The 27,716-nt window shown below is 44.2% G+C and overlaps 1 protein-coding gene across 6 annotated transcripts in view; it reads right to left on the reverse strand.

The window, feature by feature from the left end:
• Positions 1 to 27,716, reverse strand: part of APG5 (autophagy protein Apg5 family) — a 70,191-nt gene that overhangs the window by 10,725 nt on the left and 31,750 nt on the right. For 3 of the 6 annotated variants that reach the window (XM_086486898.1, XM_086486894.1, XM_086486896.1), the window contains 4 exons: positions 24,013 to 24,151; positions 23,807 to 23,931; positions 22,231 to 22,297; positions 17,854 to 17,940 (listed from right to left, as the gene is read on the reverse strand). In XM_086486898.1, the coding sequence (XP_086343024.1) occupies positions 17,854 to 17,940; positions 22,231 to 22,297; positions 23,807 to 23,931; positions 24,013 to 24,117 (384 nt within the window). In that variant the 5' untranslated portion in view covers positions 24,118 to 24,151. Of the gene's footprint in view, positions 1 to 17,853; positions 17,941 to 22,230; positions 22,298 to 22,844; positions 23,212 to 23,806; positions 23,933 to 24,012; positions 24,152 to 27,716 lie in introns of those variants that run through there. The other 3 variants (XM_086486899.1, XM_086486895.1, XM_086486897.1) reach the window with 3 other exon arrangements.

The raw sequence follows: 27,716 nt of genomic DNA on the forward strand, positions 1-27,716 counted from the left end.
GAGAAACACACAGCTTGGAGAAGACGAAGGAAGCTCAAGGCACACAATAGAGAGTGTATTACTTACTGTGCAATGGAAAGATAGATAGCCCTAGAGTGATGGGCGTATATACAATGCACGGGGGAAAAAACCTCCTAAAGAGGGAAAAAATGCCCCGGCGGTCCTAGTGTGTTCACACACATCACTACCACATGTATATGGTAACAAATCCCCCCTGGAGTGATGCGGTGAACGAGAGCTGGCACATGAGTAAAGGGAAGTGCCATGCCCTAAGGACAGGATAAGTCCACAAAGGGGAGTAAGCCCAAAGCTTTGCGGAAAGCTTCAAGCTTCTCACGAGACAATGCCTTTGTGAAAAGATCTGCAAGGTTGTCCTGTGTTGGCACATAAGCCAAGTTGATCTCTCCTGCTGAGAGCCTCTCCCTGACATAGTGGTAATGCACCACAATGTGCTTTGTGCGAGCATAAAAAACTGGGTTCCTCGCAACTGCCAATGCGCTCTGACTGTCAGTGTAGATAGTGTTGGCAGTGTCCTGTCCAACACCCAAATCAGCCACCCATAAGGCGTCTGAGCCATATACACTCAACTGTAGCTGTGAAGACTGCCCTATACTCAACCTCACAACTCGAAGTGGCCACAGTAGGTTGCTTCTTGCTCAACCATGATATACATGAACTACCAAGCATGAAACAAAAACCACTTGTGGACACTCGCGTGTCAAAACAACCAGCCCAATCTGAGTCCGAAAAAGCATGTAAGTCTGGCGGCAATGATCCCCCCTTGGGATAAAACAAGCCAAGATGTAAAGTGCCACTAAGGTAGCGGAAAATCCTCTTGACAACCTGCCGATGCTTAGACCCTGGGCTATGCATAAATCTGCTGACCTGTGAGATTGCAAACATAATATCCGGCCTCGTGTTGCATACATAAATGAGGCAGCCAACAGCAGTTTGGTAAAGAGTGACATCAGCAAGATCGCCAGCATCATGTAGACTAAACTTCAAACCTGTTTCCATGGGAGTGGCAATAGGTTTGCAATCCTCAAGTCCAAACTTACATAGCAATGTCTCTATGTAACTTTTCTGACACAAGGCAATACCACCATCACACTGCTTAAACTGTATACCCAAGTAATGATGCAACAGCCCCAAATCTTTCATCTTGAAAGTAGCATTCAAATCAGCCTTAAATTCAGCAATATGTCTCTCATTTGGTCCAATGATCAGCAAATCATCGACATAAAGAACCACAATGAGAAGTACATCACCCTCACGCTTTACATACAATGTGCTTTCTGTTGGACTGTTACGAAAGCCTCGTTTAACCAAATGAGTGTCAGCTTTCTCATACCACGCACGAGGAGATTGCTTCAACCCATACAAAGCCTTCTTACATCTGCACACTTTGTCCTCTTGTCCTTTTATGACAAAACCGCGAGGCTGCGTTACATAAACTTCCTCAAATATGTCACCATTCAAGAAAGCAGTAACAATGTCTGATTGATGTACATCCCAACCAAAATGAGCTCCCAATGCATATAGAAAACGCACAGTAGTCATACGACAAGTGGGAGCAAAAGTCTCTTCATAATCAATGCCTTTTTGCTTTGTATAACCCTTTGCAACAAGTCGAGCCTTATGGCGATCGATCTCGCCATCCGGCTTGCGTTTCAACTTGTAAACCCACTTCGTACCAATGGCCTTTTTGCCAGGAGGCAAATCACATAAAGTCCATGTGTCATTTTCTATAAGCGCATCATAGTCTGATTGCATGGCAACCATCCAATTTTCTGAATTCTGTGCTTCATCAAAAGATAGAGGCTCCTCAACATCATGTAAGCTAGACACAGCCAAAGCATAACAATCTGATGCATAAGATGCATGGCGAGAGCCTGAACGAGTACGACTAGACAAAGGTGCATCCAATTTACTCTCACGCAAAGTGCGCACCAGCCATTTTGGCATACCTCTAGCCTGCTCATTTTCAGCCCTTTCCTCATCAATTATATCATGTACATCTGCATCAGTAATAGGCTGATCTAAAACATTTTCAAAAACCCCCATAGGCTGTACATTTGCCTCATTGGAACTTACATTCGTATTTCCACCACTGAAAAGAGGCAACAAAGTGTCATAAATGTCCTGTGAGCTTACATTATTGTCTCTAGTACATGACAACAAGGGCTGAACAGAATCTTCCACAAACACTACATCCCGTGAAACCAGAATACGTTTTGTTTGCGGATGATACAACCTGTAACCTTTGCTTTCAGCACTATAACCAACAAAAATACATTTGACAGCCTTATCATCCAATTTTCTGTGCTGCACTTGTGGCACCAAAGCATATGCCAAACAGCCGGAAACACGCATGTGCTCAATAGAAGGCTTTCTATCATGCCATGCTTCATATGGAGTAATAGACTGCAAAGCTTTCGTAGGACACCTGTTAAGTACATAAGTGGCACACATGATGGCCTCAAGCCAAAAAGAATGCGGCAAAGCTTGACTTTTGACCATACATCGTGCCATTTCCGTAAGTGACCTGTTTTTCCTCTCAGCAACACCATTTTGCTGAGGTGTATAAGGCACTGTACATTGGTGTTTTATCCCACGACTAGCCAGAAATGCATTAAATTCATGAGACATATACTCCCCTCCTCGATCGAAACGGAGGGTGCCCATAGTACATTTTGAGACATTTTCAGCCATAGCCAGAAATTGTTTGAAGCAGATAAAAACTTCGGACTTCGCGTTAAGCGGAAATACCCATGCATGCCTGGAGTAATCATCAATGAAAGTCACGAAGTACAGGTAATTGCCCAGGAAGGAGTTTGCATGGGCCCACAAACGTCACTATGCACAAGCTGCAACCTGCACGTGGCCCGAACTAAACCATCCTTTGGAAACTTAGAACGCTACATCTTACCTAAAATATAGCCTTCACAGACATGTTTGACAGGTGCTTCAAGAGGCAGCAAAGAAGCAACCATATCAGATTTCTGCAAACGTAGCAAACTGGCAAAATTCAGATGACCAAAACGTACATGCCAAAGTTTTGCATTTGAAATAGCCCTTGAATCTGCAACAACATTTGCAAAGTTTTGTCCACACTTGTTATACAAAGTGAGCTTATACAACCCACGGCACAAAAGGCCAGATGCAACAATTTCATCACCAAAACTGAGATCATGAACTGTACATCTGTCATCCACAAATTTGACTACAAGTCCAAGTCTAGCAAGTGCGGATACAGACAAGAGATTCTTCTTGATCCCAGGTACATAAAGTGCATCAACAAGTGTGAAAGAACTGCCATTAGCAGTAGTAAGCACAATCTTTCCAACTCCCTGAACTGGATAAGAGGCATTGTTGGCACAAGTGACTGAATTCCCATGAGGGACAGACTCGAGAGAGGTAAACAATTCACGATGTGAGGTAATGTGCTTTGTAGCACCACTGTTGAAATACCACACATGTGAATCTGCAACAACTGACAAGCATGCATCATGGACAACAGGATTGTAAGTGCACTCTGCACTAGAAGCCCATTCTGCATCAACGTCAGCATTACAGTCTTCTTTTACAGAAGACTCAACAATGGCTGCATTTGTAGTGGAACCAGCATTTGCAGTGGAACCACCCTCTTTCTTCTTAGCCTCTTTTGCCTTCAACTTAGGACACGACTTGATCAAGTGATCATTAGCTTTACAATAATGGCAACGCATCTTCTTTTTGCCCTTATCACCAGAATTGGTAGACGAAGTGCTGCCAGCAGAAGCAATAGGAACAAAATTTTTGCCACTCGCAGCAGAACCATAAGAAGTGGCTGCATTACTGTTACCACCCTTTCTTTGAGATTACTCTTACCACCCTTTCTTTGAGAAGCAATAAAAGCTTGTTCAACTGCACGCTGCCTAGTCCGGTTTTTTCTAGAAAGTGACTCTTGCAACAGCAATGTGCATAATGCATCAAACTTGACAACTTCAGGATTTCCTGGGGTCATCAGTCTCCAAGTACTAGCAAAAGTCTGGTAGGAATCTGGTAAGGCATCAAGAACAGTCTGCACAAGGGAACTGTCTGAAATGACTTCACTTGCAGAAATAAGTTGCTCATTGATATCCTTGACACTAGCAAGGAAAGTGTCCATATCATCTTCCTCATGCATAATCTTCGACTCCAGCTCTTTACGCAGCAAAGCAATTTTAGCCTCATTGCGGCTTGCATAAAGACCTACTAGAATATCCCAAGCCTGTTTTGCAAATTTCCCTGAACGGATGTGAGGAACAATGGTGCGCTTCACAAACAACGCAATCAATGCATGAGCCCACGCATCCTTTACATCCCAAAGAGCTTGTTCTGCTGTAGGCAAAACAACTCTAACAGTAGCAATCCTTTCAGCAAGACCTGCAACATCCTCAACATCGCCTACATCCTCAGAACCAAGACGTACATCAATGCCCTGCACAATGTTCCAGACGCCCTTTGACACAAGAACATGTTGCATCATATAAGCCCACATAGGGTAGTTGTCCCCATCCAACCTGTCCTCAGCAGCAAACATCTTGAACACATCTGTGTTGTTGTTGTCAGCCATGGTAAATCGTGCACATGATGTGAAAACTGCCCGAAAATAGGAGAAACGGAGCGAGAAGAACACGTGCTATATAGCACAAACCCTAGAAGACTATAAGGCACCTGTTATGTAGAAAACGATTGACAGAAATTCTGCACAAAATGACGAGATAGCCTGTGCAGTATTGCCTGTAGTGGAAACGGAGGCCGAAATAAGCCCAATTCCCGAAATATTTGTCGACCTGCGACAAACGCTCACCAAAGCTCACTGAAATCGGAGAAAGTGAGTAGGCGTGTACTGGAGCAGTTGGCGACTAAGCCCGGGAGGATGCAACCTGCTCTGATACCAATTGTTGGAATTAGGGTTGCAGAGAAACACACACAGCTTGGAGAAGACGAAGGAAGCTCAAGGCACACAATAGAGAGTGTATTACTTAGTGTGCAATGGAAAGATAGATAGCCCTAGAGTGATGGACGTATATACAATGCACGGGGGAAAAAACCTCATAAAGAGGGAAAAAATGCCCCGGTGGTCCTAGTGTGTTCACACACATCACTACCACATGTATATGGTATCTCTAAATGCATCATGATCCTAATATTGCCTGGGTTCGTTTTGTTGCGTGTGTGCAGAGCGTAATTCAGGATTATGGCAAGCATCACATGTTTCAATTACGTGGTAATGTTGAAGATGCCAAGCATGTGTATCAACAGCTCCAACTTTTAGCTGACACACGTTTGTTGCCTGAAAGTGAATCGACAACTCTTTGTAACGCCTGGGTGTGTCTGCAGCATAATGATAAACGGAAATTGGACAAATGGCAGACTCGTGCTTGCCATCGAGCGTTTGTCGATAAGGGATGTGCCTCAAAACAGTTTTTCAAGCACTTGCATCATTCAAGGGCTTCTCAAACTATTAAGCGAGTTATGCTCCAACCAGGCGATTGGACAACCTCAAAACGTGAGCTTGCGAATGTCATGGTTTCCCATTTCAAGAATGTTTTTGCCACTCCCCCCGCGGCATCTACTAAGGTTCTTCATGCACGCCAACTTTTGATATCTACAGTGCATTCCATTATCTTGCCTCAAGATGCTTTAGCCATGGAGGTGGATTTTACAGAAAATGAATTGCACACAGCATTGCTTGCTCTTGGACAATGGCGCTCGCCTAGTTGGGATGGTCTCATTGTGGAATTTTTTATCTCCTTTTGGGAGCCTCTGAAAGAACCTTTACTCTGCATGATGAATGTTGCATGGGCAAAACAAAATTTGCCAAACCTTGGAAAGAGGGTTTGTTGATGTTGTTGCCTAAAAAAGTGCTTTGTGAGCTGTTCTCGCATTGGCGGCCGATTACTCTTATGCCTAAACTCTTGGCTAAAATGATTGTGAACCGTATCAAGGAACCTCTGATGACAGGTATCCATTCAGCGCAGTATGGCTTCATTCCTCGTCGCCAAATTTTGGATAATCTGGCTAATGTACTCATTGGAATGGAATATGCCATGTATACACAACATGATGTTCTTGTAATGCATGTAGACATTGAAAAGGCGTTTGATACCGTACAATGGGATTTCATTGCTGCTACAGTGTGGGCCCTTGGATTTGGTCCAAAGTTGGCTAATGTTGTATACTTCTTATATGCTCACAGTACGTCTTCAGGCCTTCTTGATGGTGAGTTGACTAAACCTTGGCCTCTTGGATGCTCTGTCAGACAGGGTTGCCCACTTAGCGCTTTGTTGTATGCCATTTCCACTCACCCCTCGTTACTCTATCTGGATCACTGCTTACCTTGGTCGTTTTCATGGGCTGAAATTACCCAATGGAAATGGCTTTATAGGGCAGGCCTATGCTGATAATCTCTCGATGTGCGAGAGATTATGCAAGCTTTGGATATTTCTGGTATGGCAGCAGGGCTTAGGGTTAACTTTCGGAAATCCAAACTCTTGTCTCTTGGTGTTTGTGACTGGCATCATCTTTTGTGGCTTGGCAAAATTCTTGATCCACATGTGGTGGTCAAACACTTGGGATATCCTATTGGCTGGCAGGTAACTATTACCCAACAAGTCAATTGGGTCATGCAACGATTGAACGCCAAATTGCACTATTGGAAATTGTCTACGTGGCCGTTACATGTTCGACTTCGTATTGTCCAAAGTATCATGATGGCATATGTTCAGTTTTACTTGCCGTTGTTGCATTGGCCTCGGTCTCGCCTCTCGTTGCTTATGTCAGACATTGTATCTCACTTGTGGCGCACTAGTTCTCATAAAAAAGGCCTCCGTCTGTTAGCAATGGAGAAACTTTGCACTCCCAAGCGTCTTGGGGGGCTGAATATTTTGGACCTCCGCCGCCACGCATTGGCAAGGAAGGCTATGTTATTGCCTACTTTGGCACAACAGTCTCAACCATGGATAGTTATGGTTGCATATCTATGTCAGCATGTTATCACTACCTCCTTTGGTCATTGGTAGACTTCCCTTTGGGAGATTGTGTTTGGCAAGATGGTCGGTCATATCCTGGTTGCTCGATCAGATGTTACGGATAATCTGGTCTTGGTATGGCAAGCAGCAAACAGATGGGAATTCATTGCGTTTGGAAAGTGTTCACTGGAGTAGGGTGTTCTCTCTTGCTCTGGTTGATCGGTCGCCTCGCCAAGCTTACTTCCTCTCTAGCCGAGGCATAAGTACGGTGGATGATGGGGTGGATTCAACTGGGAATTTGCTCACTTTCTCTCAGGCAACAACATGCTTTGGGTTGGGCCTACATTATCATCACATTTGGAGTGTACCGGAGCATATGCTGGCTCTTTTCCCCAGTGGATATCGTATGCAGGATTGGAATTTATGGGACGTTCATTTTGATGCAATTTCCGCCCGCATTATCTATACTTCCCTTATGCAGGACTCTTGGCTGGCTGATCACTGTAATGCGCTTTGGTCTTTACACAAATCTGATCAATGGTGGAGAAAGGCTGTTATTGCAATTTGGAAGTCCCACTTGCCTCTTAAGGAGCGTCTCTTTCTTTGGCGCTGTTTGTTGGGAGTTCTTCCAGTTGGCACCCTCCTTGCGGCGCGTCACATCAGCTCCTCTCGTTGTGTCATTTGCTCGGCTGGTGATGAGACTGTCAAGCATCTGCTTTGGGATTGTCGCTTCACCAGGGCTTTCCTGGGCCGCGTCTTTGCATGTATGCACCTTCGTTTTCCCTCAGCGGTTTTCCACAAACGATTCTGGGTTTTTGGCATCCTTCGCCTTCCCTTCAACAATTTGCGATCTTCTTCACATGGGTCAGATTCTGGTTGCTATGGTCTTTGTGGTGCCAACACAATTTGCACATGTTTCATTGGCATGAGGCGGATCCTTTTCCCTCGTTCAAGATTTCGTTGAGGCAATCGTTACATTTTGCCTTTGACATTGGGGACATATCTCTGGAAATCTTGCAACTCTTCTATGTTTGCTTTTAGCACTTTCATATCACAGAACACTTCTATGTTCCTCCCTTTGTATTTGATCTTTTTTGTGTATTTCCTCGCTTTGAGGTTTCCCACTTGTAAATTAATCAAAGCAGATTTACAAAAAAAAAAAAAAGTGTGTGTGTGTGTGTGTGTGTGTGTGTGTGTGTGTGAGAGAGAGAGAGAGAGAGAGAGAGAGAGAGAGAGAGAGAGAGAGAGGGAGAGGAGAGTGGTGAGAGAAAGAACCCCCTGCGTGCGTGCCGTTTCTGCACCTGAGCATGAGGCTGCCCCTGTGCGCGAGCCAACAGTCCTGCTAAGGTTTGTCCTGCAGGCTCTCCTTTGTGCGTGCCTTCTGCTCCTCCGCGACCTGCGCAAGGTGACTTGTGTGCCTTGCTGTACTCTGCCAGTAGTGACGCTTTTAGCACCTGTGCAGGTCACCTTGGGGGTTTTGTCCAGCTCGTCTGAGGCTGCTAGTTAGATTTGATGTGTGTGGTTGGGTGATAGTGTGTCTCTGTGTGTGTGCATCAAGTCCTGTTTCATAAAAGTGTGTGCAACACATCAAAAAAGTTTGTGTGCAGTAGGAGATTTTTATTAAAAGTGTGTGTAGTAAGAGGATTCTCAAAGAAGGTGTGTACAGCAAAGCTTTTCCAGAAAGAAAGAATCTGTAGGAGCAGTGTCCTTTGTACAGCAATGTGGGAAGCGTGGTGATAGTTTCACATGGATTCCACTAAACAGTGTATATACAAGCGTCGGAAAGCCATAAAAAGCTCAGCTATGGATGCTTTAACCCTAATCAAGGAATGTTTGCATGAGGACTTTGAAGATGCATGGCGAGCCTAGGAAGGCCCACCTCCTGTCATGGAAGTGCGCATTCCTGTACACGAGCTTATGGATCATGTTGTTCAATATGCCCTTAACGCAGTGATTCTCTTCTTCCCTAGGAAAATGCCTACAGCTCAGGATGTAGGCCAACGGGTTGATTTTTTGCTCAAAACGGTAGGCAATCCGGGCCCCGGGGAGTTTACTATGGCGCACGAGGCTTTTATGAAGTATTGCTAGCCAACATGGATGCTCGGAATGCTATGCTCGAAATGTCTCCTCTTTTCTTCAATACACAAATGACTCATGTATAGCCCTGTGCTCTCACCAAGGATTACCAAAGTCTTATTCGTCATAAGTGTCTTGTCTGGGTCGAGGTGGTGTCTCTTTTTCTTGTTTCCTCGCCCACTGTATATACTGTATAGAATGCATAGTTCTTTGAATTGCACCTCATATAATGTACGGGTGTTATGCAACCACAACCAGTGGCGACTCACCTGGCACTACATACATACATGTAAGGCGGACATAGTTGTTCTTCAAGAGCATAACCAGCAACATTTTGCCGGACAAACTCACTATTTTGCGGGTTATTGGATAGCTTATGCAGGACCGGCTGGTTTTTCTGAAGTGCGTCGTTTGGAGGTGCTGAGAGTACCCACTTCTCAGACTTCTAAATATCCTTTGTAAATAACCATCCAAGTTCGGGCCATTAGTTTTTTTTTTTTTTTTTTTAACAACACTTTTCAAACATTTCAATACTGCCCCCGCAAATAACCATAGGGCCATGAGTATGAACAAGCATTCTCAAACTTCATTTCTAAGTACTCCACTCGGGAGTAAAATCACCAATCATTGAAACCAGTATTAAAACCAGAGTTAGACAATTCAAATCGGCACCAAGACAAGTTTAAAACAAATACCATCCATTTCAAACAAATTTTCAAACGATACTTTTTCAAACAAAGTTCAAAAGTATCCAACTATAAAACAACTAGAGAGTTCATTTAGGGTTTTGTTCGGACAACCAAACTTTGAGGACGACTGGCTTGCCCTTCTACATCATCGTGATGGTTCAGTTCCGAACCTAGAGAGTTGCATCATTGTTGTCGTGCCAAGGCATGCCCAAGAGACATCGCAATTGCCCAACTTCATAATGTGGAAATCGGCTTTTCCATGATAATCTTGGATAGTCACTGGAAGAGCACCAATGAGGGTACCACTTTCTGAGTTTGCCCCGTGGTTAGCTCAGCTTCAATTTCTTCACCCTCTGCATCATAATCAAAGTGCATCTGCTTCAAGAATTCTCGATGGATGAAGTTTTCGGTAGCTTCTAGGTCAAAGAAAATTAGGGCTTTCAAGCCGTTGAATTTCCCATATGCTCGACACAATTCATTTGTACTTTCAAGGCGTATGCCATAGGTGTCAGGTACATCCAATGGCCACTTTAGCTCGTTTGGCTGGAGATGGTCCTAGGTTTCGGTCAACCGTCGACGAGGGTGTCGGCTCCGCTGGTCTGTCAGTGTTTTTGGACAACCAAAATAGTTATGTCCTGTTTGAAAGCATCCAAAACATCGGCCTTCTTGTAATAAGGTGTCTCGTTGTTGAGGTGTCAAACGAGGCCTTTAGGTTGGGTTTCACGAGATTCTGGGCATTAGAGGGGGTAACATGTAATTCAAAAATTGTTGAAAACTTTGCAGCATCGAAAGATTCTGCTGAGGATGCCGCGAAAGAATGTCGTGAAGCTTGTTGAGAAGAAACTGCAAATAATTTGTTGAATCCATGAACGCCATGTCTTGGGTTCTTTATGGCTTATGTCCTATAAGATAGAGCGGTGAGGACGGAAGCACGCCCGATGCGTTAAAGTACGGGTGGAAGTGGCTAATAAGTCCAGGGTCAGGATACGAAGATTCTTCGAATAAAAGTTCCAGTAGACTTTGGAAGCACCAATTTGATATGTCTACTCTTTTGTAGGACCGGTATGCTTTCAGAAAAGCACACGCCTGATGCTCTAATACCACTATCACACGACGGGCACCATGTGCCAATAGAAAAGAACAGATTGAACAAACTTTTAGCAGTTCAATTTCAACTGAACTGAAAGAGAGAGAGCACACGTGACATAGTGGCGGAATTCCACCCCAAAGAGTACTGCCCCCAAAACCTCGGCGCCCCTTTCGGTGTTTCTTTATATTACTTGAACTCAGTACAATACCGATACTCGCGCTCTACACCTTCACCCTGAAGAGTGCCAGAGATAGAGCCCTTTGCACATATTTTTTATTTTTTATTTCGAGAAAAAGATCCTTCTATTAGTTACTGAAACTGCCCATAGGGCTACAACCACCTCCTCAAGAGAGGGCTACAACAACCATGATGGGAGACTCTCCCAATGAAAAAACCAGCATATGTACAATGGGGCTAAATCAAGAAATGGGGGGAGGGAAAAGCCACACAAGTGGTCGGTAGTGCCATCGGAGTACACCCTGGACCATGATGTAAAATGGCCCATAACGCCCGAGTCGAAGGAAAGCCTCTCTACGCTCCCGCATGCGGTCGGAGTTGCAATGTAGTCCCTCAATCTGTCCTCTGAGAGTATGGATCAGCTCTAGCCAAAAATTGCGAACAGTCTCTGCTGGTGGCACAGGGTGAGCCTCAAAGATGCGGAAGCAACGGGCCCGCCAGATGAACCAGAGTGTCAGGCCACTGATGAGCTCCCAACACTCCTCTCTCTCACTGCACTACTCCTGTGGAGTAAGCTCTGTAGCAGGCTGGAGTGTAGGTCGCCCCTCCTGCATCACTATCATCCTGCTGGTGGAAGATAGCTCAAACTGAAGTGCCGGGCCCGTGAGGGTGGACCAAGCCGCTGCTCCCCAAGTTTACTGTAGAGCCGTGGAGAGAGCATGCATCAGCCAAAGAACTCGTAGCCAACTCGTAGCCACACCTGCTGGGCCGAGGGACAATCCCAAAGACAGTGACGCTGACTCTCCACAAGATAGTCACAAGTTGCACATGCAGCCGAGAGACCACTATGCACTAGCCAGCTCCCAACTGTAGCTCTGTGTGCGACCAACCACTGAAACAAGGTGACTCGCCTCAGCTGTCTGGAGTCCCACAACCTCTCCCAGGAGGCTGTCAAGAACTCAGCTGTGAGACCCTCCTCCTGCCAATGAGGTGCTGCAACGGGACGGGCCTCTCTCTGTGCTGCTAGTATATGACGTCCTAGTCGAACAATGTACTGAAAGAACGGGACACCTGGGTGGTCTGCAGAAGAGAAGGGGTCCCTCCAAAGCCACTCACCAGGATCCCACTGTACTCATGCTAGTGGACAACACTCCCAAGCCCACAGGCTCCAGTGTCTAGTCTCAAGAGCAGCTGGGTCAGGATCTATGACACAAGTCCTCCCACAGATGCCCACTACTCGAATCCTCTGAAAACAACACTCTGCCACCTGCGGGGCCTCTACTGCAACTCGATGTAGGCGTCCCCCACCATGAAGCTCGAAGAAAAGGGATGGAACAGTCTCTGAGCAAGCCCTGACTAAGATGAGAACCTCCTGTCGTGTGAAGGCTCCCATCCACCTGGGTGCTACTGGCTCGAGAGGCGTAAGCCACTCAGCTGGAACTGCCTCAGAGATGTCCTGGCACATGCTCTGCACCCCTCTCATGCCATGTAGCTGGAAACCCTGCACCTCCTCTGACAAGCCTGTGAACTCTAACCAGTCACCTAAAGAGCGCGCTGGACACGCTGCCATGGGACCCCAGGAAACATGAGGCCGACTACCAACCAAGTGGCCTCTCTGAGTGCTAACCATGGGGTTCCAGACAAGGGGCTGCCGGAGGTGCTCCTCCGTGCAAGTAGGCTGTCTCTGCTCCAAGCCTTGTCACAAGAGCTCCCAAGATCGAAGCAAACTCACAGCGAAGTGGTCCTCCAGTCTCCTGCTCAAACTAACTTTCCCCTTTGCACATATTTGAAGGCCCTTGGCCTCAAAAGTGGTTACATAAAAAGCAGTAAACTCAAAAGTATCTGGTTCAAAAAGCACTGCACCCAAAAAGCTGCCAGCGCGCTTTACGGAAATTCGTACATGCTGCCACGTCAACAGTTAGTGAGAAACGCGGAATTCTATACACACTGCCACGTCAGCATGTGAGTGCGGATTGTAGAAATCCGTACAAGCTACTGCCACGTCATCAGCTATTAGTGCGTTTGTGTGTGTGTGGGCTTGCTTAGTTTTTAATGCCTTTATGTCACTTGGGCCCCATTAGACGCGGTCCCATAAATTGGTAGGAGTCAGGACTTCTTCTTCTTCTTCTACTGCTTCTTCTTAGGACTTAGGCCCCTCGACCGGGATCTGTAGGTTGGCTCCGTTCTTCAGTGGCTTGACACGTCAGCAGTTTGTGACACTTCACTTGTTTGGATTGGCAGCACGCCTCAAAACAAATTTCCGTAAATCTAAGCTGCTTCCTTTGAATGAGTATGATTAGCATAAGTTGTTGTGGCCAGGGGAGATTGTTCCTCCACATGAGATAGTTCGTCATTTGGGTTATCCCCTCGCTTGGAATGCGTCAGCTTCACAGAGAACGGATTGGGTGCTCCAACGTTTGTACTCCAAGTTAAACTATTGGAAATTGTCCACGTGGCCTCTGCATGTGCGACTCAGGATTGTCCAATGCATTCTTATGGCTTATGTGCAGTTTTACTTACCTCTATTATCATGGTCTCGGTCATGCTTGCATTCCCTTATGTCTACTATTTTGGATCATTTCTAGTGCACCTTAGCTTGCAAAAAGGGTCTCTGGCTCTTATCTGTGGACAAGTTATGTTCTCCCAAGCGCCTTGGCGGGCTGAATATTTTGGATTTGCGTAGTCATGTTCTGGCTCGGAAAGCTACCCTATTGCCGGTCTTGGTGGCACAACGACAACCTTGGTCACTTATGGTATCACATTTGTGTGCGCATATTGTCACTCCATCCTTTGGTCATTGGCAGCCAACCTATTGGGAGGTTATTTTTGCTAAGCTTGAAGGGCACATTCCTGGTTGTCCCTTTACTTCTTCTCTCATTGTTGATTGGAAGGCTGTCACGTTGCATTTGGAATGGAATGGCCGGCAATCCTCTCTTAGCAATTCCCTCCGATTGGAGAGCCTGCATTGGAGCAAGGCTCTCTCTTTTACTTTGGTCCCGCGCTCTCCTCATCAAGCATACTTTCTTTCTCAAAAAGAGATATGCCAATCTCTCACCTATTCCTCCTTTGAATGAAGACTCTCGCTGTTTGGATTGGAATCTTGTCAATGTAAGCTTGGAATGCATTTCAGTCGGTAGTGTCTATGCTCTCTTGCAATCTGATGCGTGGATCGTGCGTCATGGTAATCAGTTGTGGTCACTCTCCAAGTCGTCCCTATGATGGAGGTGCACATTGTCTGCCACTTGGCAAAGTATCTCCCTTTGAAGGAACGTATTTTCTTGTGGCGTTGTTTGGTGGGAGCTTTACCTGTGGGTAGCACATTGCATACACGGCATATTGCACCTTCTTGTTGTTCCAGATGTCGTGTGGCAGAGGAGACTGTGCCACACTTATTGTGGGATTGTCATTGCTCCAGATCCTTCATTCAACAGGTGTCGGCTACTCTTCGGCTCCGTTTCCCGTGCGCCACTTTTCACAGACGGTTTTGGCATTTTGGGATGCTTAAGTCTCCGCAGTCTCAGTTTGCAGTCTTTTTTGCTTGGGTCAGATTTTGGGTTCTATGGGCCATCTGGCACCATCGCGACTTCTTGATGTTTCAAGGCATTGGCGTTGCCCTGTTTCCCTATTTTAAACTGTCGCTTGGCCAAGCGCTGCATCTCGCTTATGAAGCTGAGGATATTACTCTTGATGCATATAGGATTTACTTTGACTGTTTCTATCCCTCGGAGCCTCATACAGCTCCGCTCTTTGTATCTCTTCTTTTCCGTGGGTTTTCCTCGGTTTGAGGTTTCCCACTTGTAAATTAATCAAATCCGATTTACAAAAAAACAAGTGTGTGTGTGTGTGTGTTATGTTGGTCTCGGTTGCGCTTGCAATCCCTTATGTCTAGTATTTTGGAGCATTTTTGGCACACATTGTCTCACAGGAAGGGTTCCCGGCTGTTATCTGTGGACAAGTTGTGTTCTCCCAAACGCCTTGGAGGGCTGAATATTCTGAATTCGCGAAGTCATATTTTGGCTCGGAAAGCTATGCTATTGCCAGTCTTGGTGGAAGAAGAACAACCCTAGACACTCATGGTATCACATTTGTGTGTGCATATTGTCACCCCATCCTTTGGTCATTGGCAGCCAACATATTGGGAAGTCAATTTTGGGAAGCTTGGAATGGCACATTCCAAGATGTCCCTTTACTTCTTCTCTCATTGTTGATTGGAAGGTTATCACCTTGCAGTTGGAATGGCATGGTCGTCAATCCTCTCTTAGCAATTCTCTTCGATTGGAGAGCCTACATTGGCTACATTGGAGCAAGGCTTGCACTTTGACATTGGTCCAGCGGTCTCCTCGCCATGCGTATTTTCTCTCGCAAAAAGGAATATGCTAGGTACATCAAATGGTGGACGACACGGGTCATGTTCTTTCGTTCTCTTGTGCGGCGTCTTGGTTTCGATTGGGACTGCATTATTCTCATCGTTGGCGGGAGATTCGAAGGATACTTGCTGATCTCTCACCTATTCCTCCTTTGAATGTGGACTCATGTTGCTCTAATTGGAATCTTGCTGATACCAGCCTGGGATGCATTTCAGCCTGCAATGTTTATGCCCTCTTGCAATCTAATGCGTGGATTGTGCATCATGGTAATCAGTTGTGGCCTCTCTCCAAGTCATCCTTATGGTGGAAGCAAACGTTGTCTAGCATTTGGTAGAGTAATCTCCCTCTAAAGGAACGTATTTTCTTGTGGCGTTGCCAGGTGGGAGCTCTACCTATTGGCAGCATATTGCACCTTCTGGTTGTGTCAAAAGTCATGAAGCTGAGGAGACTATGCCACACTTATTGTGGGGTTGTCGCTATTCCACATCCTTCATTCGACATGTGTCGGCTGCTCTTCGGCTCCATTTTCTTTCCGGCACTTTTCACAGAAGATTTTGGCTTTTTGGGAAGCTTTGGTCTCCGCAACCTCAGTTTACTGTCTTTTTTGTTTGGGTCAAATTTTGGGTTCTGTGGGCCTTTGGCACCATCACAACCTTTTGATGTTTCAAGGCACTAATGTAAACCCGTTTCCCTATTTCAAATTGTCGCTTGGTCAAGCGCTACATTTTGCCTATGATGTTGGGGACATTATTCTTGATGCCTATAGGATTTACTTTGATTGTTTCTAGCCCTCGGAACCTCATGGTGGTGCACTTTTTGTATCTCTTCTTTTTCGTGGGTTTTCCTTGCTTTGAGGTTTCCCACTTGTAATTTGTATCAACAAGATTTGCAAGAAATATGTGTGTGTGTGAGAGCGACCTAGATCAAGTTAGGGTGAGCCATATATAATAGCTCCAATACTCCTACTCAACTAGCTTTGAATATAAAAAAAAACCCTTGGGAAGCACAAGCAAAAAAACCGAGTCCCTTCATACATCATGTATAATGTCGATCGGAATGATAGAGAGTTTGGTTGTGCATGTGCTTTTTTTTTTTGGGGGGGGGGGGGGGGGGGGGGGGGGGGGGGGTAATTTTTATCACAATATTGTAGATATGGGATTAAAGTATAAAAGCTTCATAGATTTCAAATAGATACTTAAGGTTGGTATCCGTGTCCATGCAAATTTATACTATTTCCAATTATTGCAAGTGCTAGTATAGACACCACATTTGTTCCTAAAGACTAGACCATATTCATTGCAAACTACATATATTAGGTGAGACCTAGGTCCAATTAGGGTGAGTCAATATAGCTCCAACCTCCCACTCAAGCGAAGCTCTCTAGCTTCAAGTGAAACACACCCTTAGGAAGGACAAGGGAAAAACGAGTCCCTTGTATAAATATGTAAAATGATCACAAGAGTTAAAAGAGTTAGTTTATGCACGCGCTTAATATGGGGAGATGTTCATAAAACAATAGTTTAGATACGGGATTAAAGTTACATACTTTTGTGGGTTTAAAGGTAAGGAATTTGTATTTATATTATCTTTTTAGCTACCAATCAATTTTATATAGGTGAGGCCTAGGTGAAGTTAGATAGAGCCCTATACAACTCCAACACTCCCTCCCAAACAAGGTCTCTAGGTTCGAATAAAAAGAATATTTGGGGAGCACAAGGGGAAAACCCAAGCCCCTATATACAAATGTACATTGTTCATCAAAAAGTTAAAGATTAACGTTGTACATGTGCTTAGAGCGTTGATACTTGAATGTACAAAGATGATCACGATGCTTCACATGCTATGAGTAATGCTAAGTGAATGAAGAGAGTTTTCAAGGTATACTAATCTATGTTGAAAAGAATGTTTTTTATATATATATATATATATATATATATATATACATACATATATATATATATATATATATATATATATATATATATATATATATATATATATATATATATATATATATATATATATATATATATACATATATATATATATACATATATACATACATATATATATATATATACATATACATATATATATATATATATATATACATATACATATATATATATATATACATATATATATATATATATATATATGTATATATGTATGAATCCAGGAAGGTTGCAACAACTCAAGATCTAATCATAATAGTCGTCATTCAGTCCTTTGGTATGAAAATCTGCAATCATCTGAGTTGGAAAATGCTCAATTATGATTGTTCCTTTGTTTATTTTATGAACACACAATGCACATAATGAAAGTGAAGAGCAATATGCTATGATTTGTTGTGTTGGCGATTGAAAATATTGTGAGGTTTTCAAGTTTTGAAGCAAGAGTACATAAGAATGACTATTTCTGGGTTGTGCGGTAATTATAAACTTGTCAAGGCATACCTCTTTTAAAGAATTGATAAAGCTCCATTTCATAGCATCTTCTCCTTCATAAGGTAGTAATTCAGAAGGAAAACTTCTAAAGTGTACCTGTACATGAATAATCAAATTATCAAGAGCTCTAAAACTTCCACAATTTCATGAAGACACTTAAATACCTCATGGAAATTCATAGCCATTAGCAGACGCTAATATAACATTTCATTTCATTTCATTCATCTCTCTCTCTCTCTCTCTCTCTCTCTCTCTCTCTCTCTCTCTCTCTCTCTCTCTCTCTCTCTCTCTCTCTCATCCTATTTGAAAGGAAATGCACGGACATGGTGGTCCACTCTTCTGTTAAGAAAAGAAGCATCGACAAAGTGGCTAAAGTTCAAGAGACTTTTCATTTCCTCGTGGCTAGCTCACGAGTATGAACGGCAAGTGATTACCGCCTAGAACCATCTTCAGATGGTGAAGGCAGATACTCTGAATACTTATTGCGAGAGATTTTGGGATGTTTTTCCACCTGCTCCATCCTTTAAAAAGATCAGTTTAAGCAACAAATCGAGTGATTCTACTGTGGACTGCCCAAAGAGATACGAGATTACTGCTTGTTACAGAAATCTGAATCCATACATCACTTGATGGGGCATGCTAAGCAAGGCTTTGCTATGCATTCGAGTAACTTGACTTATCCATGAAATCAACCTTCAACAAGTGATGACGGAAGCAAAAAACAGAAAGATACACGGCCCCAACTGACAGAGGAATAGAAAGACGAATATCTCAAACCTAGCGATTCCCTGCCGTTTAGGTGCGAAACCCTAAACCTGCAGAAAAACACAGCAGGCTGTAATTCTCTGTTTTTGACTGTTTCGAGCGGAGCGAGCATGCCTACGCGTGTCTCAGGTGCTCCCGCACGCATTGGGATAGTTTCTTGTCAAATTGGATGAGTTTTCACTCGAGAAAACTCTCCGTTTTCTCATTCTTTCGCGATGGAACTGTGCGTGCCTGAAGGGGATTAGCAAATAGCTAATCCGGTTCCTGTACAGAAGGCTCTTGCCTTGGCAAACGCGCATAAAACCCCCAGAACTGTACATGGTCATCTGAGAAGCCCAACTAGTGGGGCATTACCATATGTGCAAAAGGGGAGAGAGAGATGCGCGAGAGCAAATCATCGCGCTACATAGAGCAAGGGAGAAGGCAAGCTTTCCATTAAAGCTGTGACCACCTACACCCTCTACTCACACACACTGTAGCAACCCCCAATGAACAAAGCCCAGCCTCCACTCTCAAATTGGGTGCCCCCTCTTCATGTAGATCTAGCAGATCAGCCTGGAGCCGCCATTAGCCTCTTTTGAGTTAATTCCCTAGTACCCACCAACTTATAAGTGTCGCAAGGGGCCTAAATGACTTTAAATTGAGCCTAGACACCCTTTTATTGCTTGGATTCCAGTGCCGATTAGCCCAACCAACTCATGGTGACCTGCCCTTCCCGATTGTGGGTGAAATTCTTAGCCGTCGGCTGTTTTCACACTGGCCACGCAATGTCCGGTCATTTGCAACTTCAAAAAGAGGGTCCCAAAAATTAAACAAAATTCATCGTAAAGAAACCAACAACTCAAGTTAGCAATTGCCACGTCCTCGTGACATACAGCCCTCTTAAAATCGCAAACGTCCTCGATTGCGCGCCATATATACATGCCATAAATGATCTTGTGTGGTAAGCACCCTTTTATCATCGCATGTATCTGCAAGAAAGACTATCAAAACATGTGTACAAATGACTTAATGAGACCTTCATACTTGGGTCAAACTGTACATTGCTATTGCACTGAATCCATGAGTACATTGATTCGCTAGCTCTATCATTACCCCTCCTATGCAGACGTTGGGTTGGGGCATACATACGCTGTAACCCAAAGGCCTCAAGGTAAAGTTGCAATACAATTGGTGGCTCTGACATCTCATGCTCTTCCATCCACTTTGCATCCATAGGTGGATAGTTCTTGAACTTCACCAAGTAGCATCTTTGCAACCTGTCCCTTAACTTTTACGTGTGCAAAAGGGTCGTGCCTTCGCAAACAAGCATAATTCCACAACACTATGACGTACCACCCACGACCAAGTAAGCTCAAATTTCAAGATGATTTACCGATGCGTCAAAGAATCCAAGCAATCGCCTAAGAGAATTGGCGAGCAGCGTGTCACCTGGCAGACCCACATCACTCCCACGGAAAACTAGTGGCCAATCTACCGCCGTGAGACCTCTCCCTATCCCATCTTGGTTCATACTTACAAACCCTAAAAATGCAGCAAAAAATCAGCCCTAATTTGATCACTTTTTGGAAGGACGAACATGCGGAATTTCCTGTCTGTCCTGCGAAGAGGAACCCTCTTCCTTGGTGTCATTCATCCTGTCAGTCATAGTGTAATTCCAAGTTCTTGTACCTTGTGTCTGTACCCAAAACAATTGAGGCTCACTTCTTGAGGAAAAAGTGATTCTATCCCGGCAATGGAACCTTGAAACCGGCCCATGGGGCACTAGGCTTTGGCTTTCACCCGAAATTCTTTACTTGACTTTAGACACACGAAGAAACTTCACGAATAAGCCTGTGACTGGAATTCAACACTTCAAGACAAACCACGGGCTAGCAGCTAGGGTGCTACCAATCAAACAACGACACCCTGTTGGCCCCAAAGACTGGAGCCCCTTTCGGTATTTCTTTATTCTTATTATACTTGAGAAAAGCCTGTAAACTTCCACAAGATGTCCCACTTTTATCGAGCTGAAATTCCTCTACTCCAACCCGATTTCGGCAACATAACCACAGTAGAAGTCTCCAAGGACAAAATCCCAAGCAAACATTGACTTTCCACACACTTTAGAGCGCTTTGCAAAACCTGGCGAGAAATTGCAACTCGCTGAAGTCTCTGTTTTGCGCTCCAATCCGCATGCTGATCACCTTTCTGGGTAGCCCTCGAGCTCTCGCACCTGTATGGTCACTTGCCCCTTGAATTAGATGAGATTCCTCGCGGGAAATCTCTCCAAAATTGGCTTTCCCGAGGCTATCCTGACAAATATTCAACGATCCGAACCCTTGCACCTAGCCCTCACCAAGTTGCACCCAATGCTTTCCCGAGGCTATCCTGACAAATATTAAATGATCCGAACCCTTGCACCTAGCCCTCACCAAGTTGTCAAAACCTGTCCATGGCTGTAATTGCAGGTTTTTGACCCAATTTCGCCAACATAACGGCGTAAATATCCCTGTAGGTCAAAAGTACACGTCAAGGACACTTTCCCTTGCAGTATGGAAGCTTTCCACTGAGCTGTAGGTCAATTTCAGCATGCTGTAATTTTCTGTTTTGCCACTTTTAGGTGCCTACTGCCTTGTACAGGCGATTCCCTGCAGTTTAGGTGCGAAACCCTAAACCTGTAGAAAAACACAGCAGGCTGTTATTCTCTGTTTTTGACCGCTTCGAGCGGAGCGAGCACGCTTATGCATGTCTTAGGTGCTCCCACACGCAATGGGACAATTCCTTTTCAAATCGGACGAGTTTCCACGTGAGAAAACTCTCCGTTTTCACATTCCTTCGCGATAGAACTGTGCGTACCTGAAGGGGATTAGCAATTAGCTAATCCGGTTCCTGTACAACAGGCTCTTGCCTTGGCAAATGCGCATAAAACCCCCATAACTGTACATGGTCATCTGAGAAGCCCAACTAGTGGAGCATTACCATATGTGCAAAAGGGGAGAGAGAGATGCGCGAGAGAAAATCATCACGCTACATAGAGCAAGGGAGAAGGCAAGCTTTCCATTAAAGCTGTGATCACCTGCACCCACTACTCACACATTGTAGCAAACCCCAATGAACAAAAACCAGCCTCCACTCTCAAATTGGGCGCCCCCTCTTCATGCACATCTGGCAGATCAGCCTGGAGCCGTCATGTGTCCAGTTTGCCTCTTTTGAGTTAATTCCCTAATACCCACCAACTTATAAGTGTCGCGAGGGGCCTAAATGACTTTAAACTGAGCCTAGACACCCTTTTACTGCTCGGATTCCAGTGCCGATTAGCCCAACCAACTCGTGGTGACTTGCCCTTCCCGACTGCGGGTGAAACTCTCCGCCATCGGCCATTTCACACTAGCCATGCAATGTCCGGTCATTTGCAACTTCAAAAAGAGGGTCCCAAAAATTAAACAAAAATCATCGGAAAGAAACCAACAACTCAAGTTAGCAATTGCCACGTCCTCGTGACACCATCAAAGAGAAATACTGAAGGAACATTGTGTCTTATTATTTGCAAATACAAAACAAACAAGTACATACTTATTAAACAAAAATTCAAAAATTAACTATTCTATGCACGTGTAAGGAAAATTATCAAGGCCATACCATAAGATTCCATGGCCTTTTTGGTTCAAAGCACAACAGGTCGAACAACACTCCAATGGGAACATGCCTGTTCATACCACAACCATTTAAGCAAGGTCCCCATACTCTTTGAAAGTGTATTAAATGACAAAAATCTCAATAGCCATAAACAAAAATTTTGCAGAAATAACTTGATGGCCGGCGCTATAAAGATAAGGGTCCCCATATTCTTTTGAAGTGTATTTTAATGCAAAATAGCTCATTAGCCATTCAAATTTTGCAAAAAATTCCAGATGACTTCCAGCCCTGTAAAGATCAGGCAAGCTAGGTACAAGCACATCTTAACTCTCCCTTCTAGTCCTTTACACAAGTAGACCTTAACAAAAGGTGTAACTGTGCACGATGAAAATGTGAACAAAATGCCAGTTACATCACAGGGTAAGGACAAATTTCAGATTCCTCCAAGCTTTGAAAGAGCTTGTCACATACTTTCACAGGCAGACCCCCTCTCATTTTTTATTTTCTTTTCCTACAAAGTCATGACTCCGTCAGCTATTTATGATGCATATAAAGTTTACATACATGGATGTGGCTGTGGCAGCTATTTTTTCTAGATTGCATGCACACAGGATTACCGCAAGAGGCTTTGCCTTCCATTTCCAATGTTCGTCCAAGTTTTTTCAGCAATAGCTACACGTGGATGATCTAATGCACAGGAACCCTGCACTATTGGTTTGCAGAAATTTGATCCTTCAATATCCATCCTGCCCCTTTCAGCGTGTTTTCTTGAGCGAGGAACAAAATCATTAACCGTCAAGGAAATACTGAAGAAAACAATTGTGAAAAGACAAATAATCATCCTATCCTACGAATCAAGTACCTTGGAAGTGTCATCTTTACGGGGTGATCCACCAAGGAAAATGGATGATCAAGAAGGAATTATACTCAAAATGGATGGAAAAAGGACGGATGGGTAGAGGGAGTCGAGAAGATTATATTCCTCTAAAGAAAATGGCAAGACACAAGTTACGAACTAGTCCCTGGAATGTTTATAGTGCTAGAGCAATCTTCTAGATGCCACAGTAATATGTACATTAACTTCAACCACGTATGCATACATTATTACATGTATAAATGTGTCAGGTTTGCATTTTCATTAGATACATCGCCATGGCATCCATCGAAACCGACACCTCTGAGAGCCAGTTTCAAGTAGGACATAGTTCAGGGCTGAAATGTTTCAAGGTCACGCTGTGTATCAGCGTGATTAAAAGGAAGATATTTGTCTTTTCCTTGTCACTTTAAACCACTTAATAAATGCTAGTTCTTTGCATGGGACAGTAACATTTTTGTGTGAACCCCTCCAAAGAAGAGATATTCATGACAAATGGGACACACTCTGATAGGTGTTAAGACCAACTCTTGTTTAAGTCAAGAAACAAATCATTGCATTGAACAACAAGAATGTTACCAATTCCTTTTTCTTTTTAAAGGAGAGTCGAACGCTTTCCTTCGTGCAAATGTACACTATCTTTATTATTTAACCCTGCTTGGCATTGAAAATGAAGTATGGCATTGTCCAAGGAGACCTACATACCATTTTAAAGGTAGCCCTTCATACTCAAACCAGCCTGTATCTTGCCCAATAGGCAAAGCACTTTGAAAGTGCGGTTTTACTTGTGGAACAAGGAGAGGTAAATATCCATTTCGAGAAGCAAGAAACTGAAACAGTGAGGTTAGAATATATGAGGTATTTCAAAAGGCCGAAAACTGTCCTTAAAAATCTTGCTGAAAAAAAATTACCAAAGAAGGAGGTGGTGGTGGCACGGTTGTAACCTCTGAGTTATGAAGCTGCAGCCTTACAGGTATCTCACCGTTCCACACAAGCTTGCGATCTTCACAAACCATACTGTCCTTCCCTTATATTGACACATGGGACTGCCTAAATACATTTGTACATGAGCATAAACATAAACTTCAAAAATCTTGGGTTGGATAAGTCAACAGTTAAATTTAACAAGTAATCTCGCAATCATGGGACTGCAAACATGAGCTAGATAGAGGCCAACCTGGTACAATACTCATGCCCCCATCGCTGCAAGAGATCCCTACATGAAGTTAGGTGCTCTCCATGCTGAAGTGGACAAACTAATGCAAGAAGCCATATGGTCAGCAGGATCACGGACAAGCTTCCAAGGAGCTCTCCATAGCAACAGTAGATGCTCTTTCAGCAAAGGGTCAGAGAGAACACTGTCAGATATCCATGAGCCACGGTGAGCAGCCACGTAGGTCTGGGTAGTAACGCGCAAATGAAAAGGGGGATAATCAGAGAACACTGTAGCAGGAAAAGCACTAGGTGCTCCTCAGTAAAACCGCAATATGCATCTTCCAAAGATGCCTACCTAGTGCTCTTCTTGTCAGTTGTGCTCTCTACTGTGGGTGCTCCTCACTGCAATATGCAAGAAATCTGACTCCAAACATAGAAATGAACGTTGTAGAACAAGCTAGTCTAACTCAACTGATACAAGAGTAGACTCCGAACCCAATGGAACTCGACTAACTCATGGAACCAATACAAACTCTGGCTGGCAACACACTCAGCTCCAAGCCCAGGAATCACGGTAAAATGGGGGTGTCGAGGCTCCAACTCTGCGGGGAGAGAGCAGATGTGCAAGTGCTAGATTGAACACAAGACTCTAAAATCAATGACTCACAAGATTTCTAGGATGCATACGACGACTACAACCAACTGAGCATGTATACAACCATAAAGGGCAGCCAACAGCTAATGCAAATGTCTCTGGCAATCCAGACACATGCTCAAAAGAGGGGTGATGCTGCAGCTAGCACTTCATATGTACATATAGATTCAGTGCAATAGAAGTGTACATTGCTTGACAAATGTTAAAGGTACAATGCTCACTTATATGATAGATAGAAATGACAAAAGAATGAAGGTTTCATTAAGTCATGTGTACTCATGTTTGACAGTGTTTCTTGCCGATACATGCAATGATAAAAGGGTGCTAATCACACTAAATCATTTGTGGCATGTATAGGATGCATGCAATAGAGGATGTTTGCGATTTCAAGAAGGGGGTCTGTCACGAGACTGTGACAAACATTAACCTTATTTGTTGGTTTCCTTCCCTTGATTTTTATTTAATTTTTGGGGCCCTCTTTTTGAAATCACAAATGCCCGGACATTGCATGGCCAATGTGAAGCAGCTGTTGGCCGAGAGTTTCACCCATAGGAGTCAAGGTCAGGCAGCCACAAGATGGTTGGGCCGATCGACACTAGAATCTGACAAGTAAAAAAGTTGTTAGGCTTAGTTAGTCATTTAGGCCCCTCCGCAGGACTTTATAAGTTGGTGGATACTAGGAATTAAACCAATAGGAGCAAAGAGGACACATGGCCATAGGAGAGCAACGTGCAAGCCACTAAACCACTCCATAAGGTCTCACCTCAAGAGGGGGTGCCCAAAATTTGAGAGGGGCTGATTTTTACTCATTGTGCTCTACAGTATGTGTGTGAGTAGTGGGTGGATACTAGGAATTAAACCAATAGGAGCAAAGAGGACACATGGCAGTAGGAGAGCAAAGTGCAAGCCACTAAACCACTCCATAAGGTCTCACCTCAAGAGGGGGTGCCCAAAATTTGAGAGGGGCTGATTTTTACTCATTGTGCTCTACTGTATGTGTGTGAGTAGTGGGTGCAGGTGATCACAGCTTTAATGGAAAGCTTGCCTTCTCCCTTGTCTCATGTAGCACGATGATTTTCTCTCGTGCATCTCTCTCCCCTTTGCACATATGGTAATGCCCCACTAGTTAGGCTTCTCAAATGACCATGTATAGTTCTGTGGGTTTCATGCACGTTTGCTAAGGCAAAAGCCTTTTGAAGGATTAGCTCATTGCTAATCCCCCACAGGTACACACAGATCCAACACGACAAATTACAAAAAATGGAGAGTTTTCTCACGTTAAAACTCATCCAAATTACAGGGGAACTATCCCATTGCATGCGAGAGCTCCTGAGACACGTGTAAATGTGTTTGCTCCGCTCAAATCGATCCAAAACAAAAAATTACACCTAAACTGCAAGATAACACCAAGGGAGCCTCAAGAAGGCCTTGGGGTGTTTATACAAGGCTTTGGGCACCTGACACTGACCAAAATAGGAGATTACAGCATGCTGAAATTGACCTGCAACTCATCGGAAAGCTTCTAAAGTGCAAGGGAAACCGTCCTAGATGTGTACTTTTGACCCACATGGGTTTTGGTGTCGTTATGCAACCGAAATTGGGTCAAAGACGTGCAATTACAGCCCTTGACAAGTTTGGACAGCTTGGTGAGAGTTAGGTGAAAGTGTTCAAGTCGTTTATTTGCAATTGAATAAAAAAATACCAAAAGGGGCGCTAGTCTTTGGGGCCTACGCGGTGTCGTTCTCTACTTGGAAGCGCTCTACCTACCAAGTCATGAATTGTTTTGAAATGGTGAATTCTGGTTACAGGTTTATTTGTGAAGTTACTTTGTGTCGTAAAGTAAAGGGAAAGTTAGACGATAATTCAAGTGAAAGCCAAAGTTTTACCGCCCTTTAGTAAGGCTACAGGCCGGTTTCAGGGAATGAAACCCGATGGGGTCCCAACAAACACTCTCAAGGGCCCCCCACACCGTTGTCGATGTAGTATTTGCTTTTAATTGCGTAAATGGAATCTACACACATGCTATACCTGAAGTGTAGAATCCACTGACTCGAATGCGGAATGTCGCCGCGGTAACTCTTTAAAATGAAGCACCTTTGGGGCTGATTTGATGCACCTTTGGATCCATCTCGATGTGGGATTGTTGATGGTCACCAAGGGCTGGATCTAGAAATGATTTGCATTACCGATGTGAGAGGAATGAAGGGCTAAAAACGCGGATCTCGATGCTGCCAATGATAGGCAACAATGGGAGCACTCGTTGCGGGGAGGGGATGGCCGAGAAGAGGCTCAATGTAACAAACTTGGACACTCCAAGTCAAGATTCTACCCCGACACAACAGAGATTTACTTCAAAACAGTTCACAATTCACAATTAATTCGACACGGCCCCGGCGGAGTTCCGTGCCTAGAGATATTGGCCCCAAAGACTGGCCCCCCTTGCGGTATTTCTTTTTGTATTTCAGAGTACAAGAGAGCGGGAGGGTTCTCACTCTCAGACTCTGCGTCCAGATGCTCTGAGTTGTGAGGGCCCTGTCCACTTATTTATAAGTGTAAGGCGCAGCGGAATGAATGTTTGCGCTTTGCTCAAGATGAGTGCTCCGAACTGTGCTCAAGGTTCCTTTTGTTCTTATGGAAGGTAGAGCCTTCCGTTCTCAATGAGAGAATGCTATGATCACAAACAAAGTGAATGGACACTGTGCGTGCAAGTGTACGAGACTGAGAGATAGAGAGAGAAGAGAGATACCACACCACAGACGTAAAACCCTCCTCCGAAGGCTCCACTCTCGTCGGCGAGAGTGGTCT

Source organism: Adiantum capillus-veneris, chromosome 17, assembly GCF_014529385.1.
Source record: "Adiantum capillus-veneris isolate H3 chromosome 17, ASM1452938v2, whole genome shotgun sequence".
In the NCBI taxonomy this organism is placed as follows: domain Eukaryota; kingdom Viridiplantae; phylum Streptophyta; class Polypodiopsida; order Polypodiales; family Pteridaceae; genus Adiantum; species Adiantum capillus-veneris.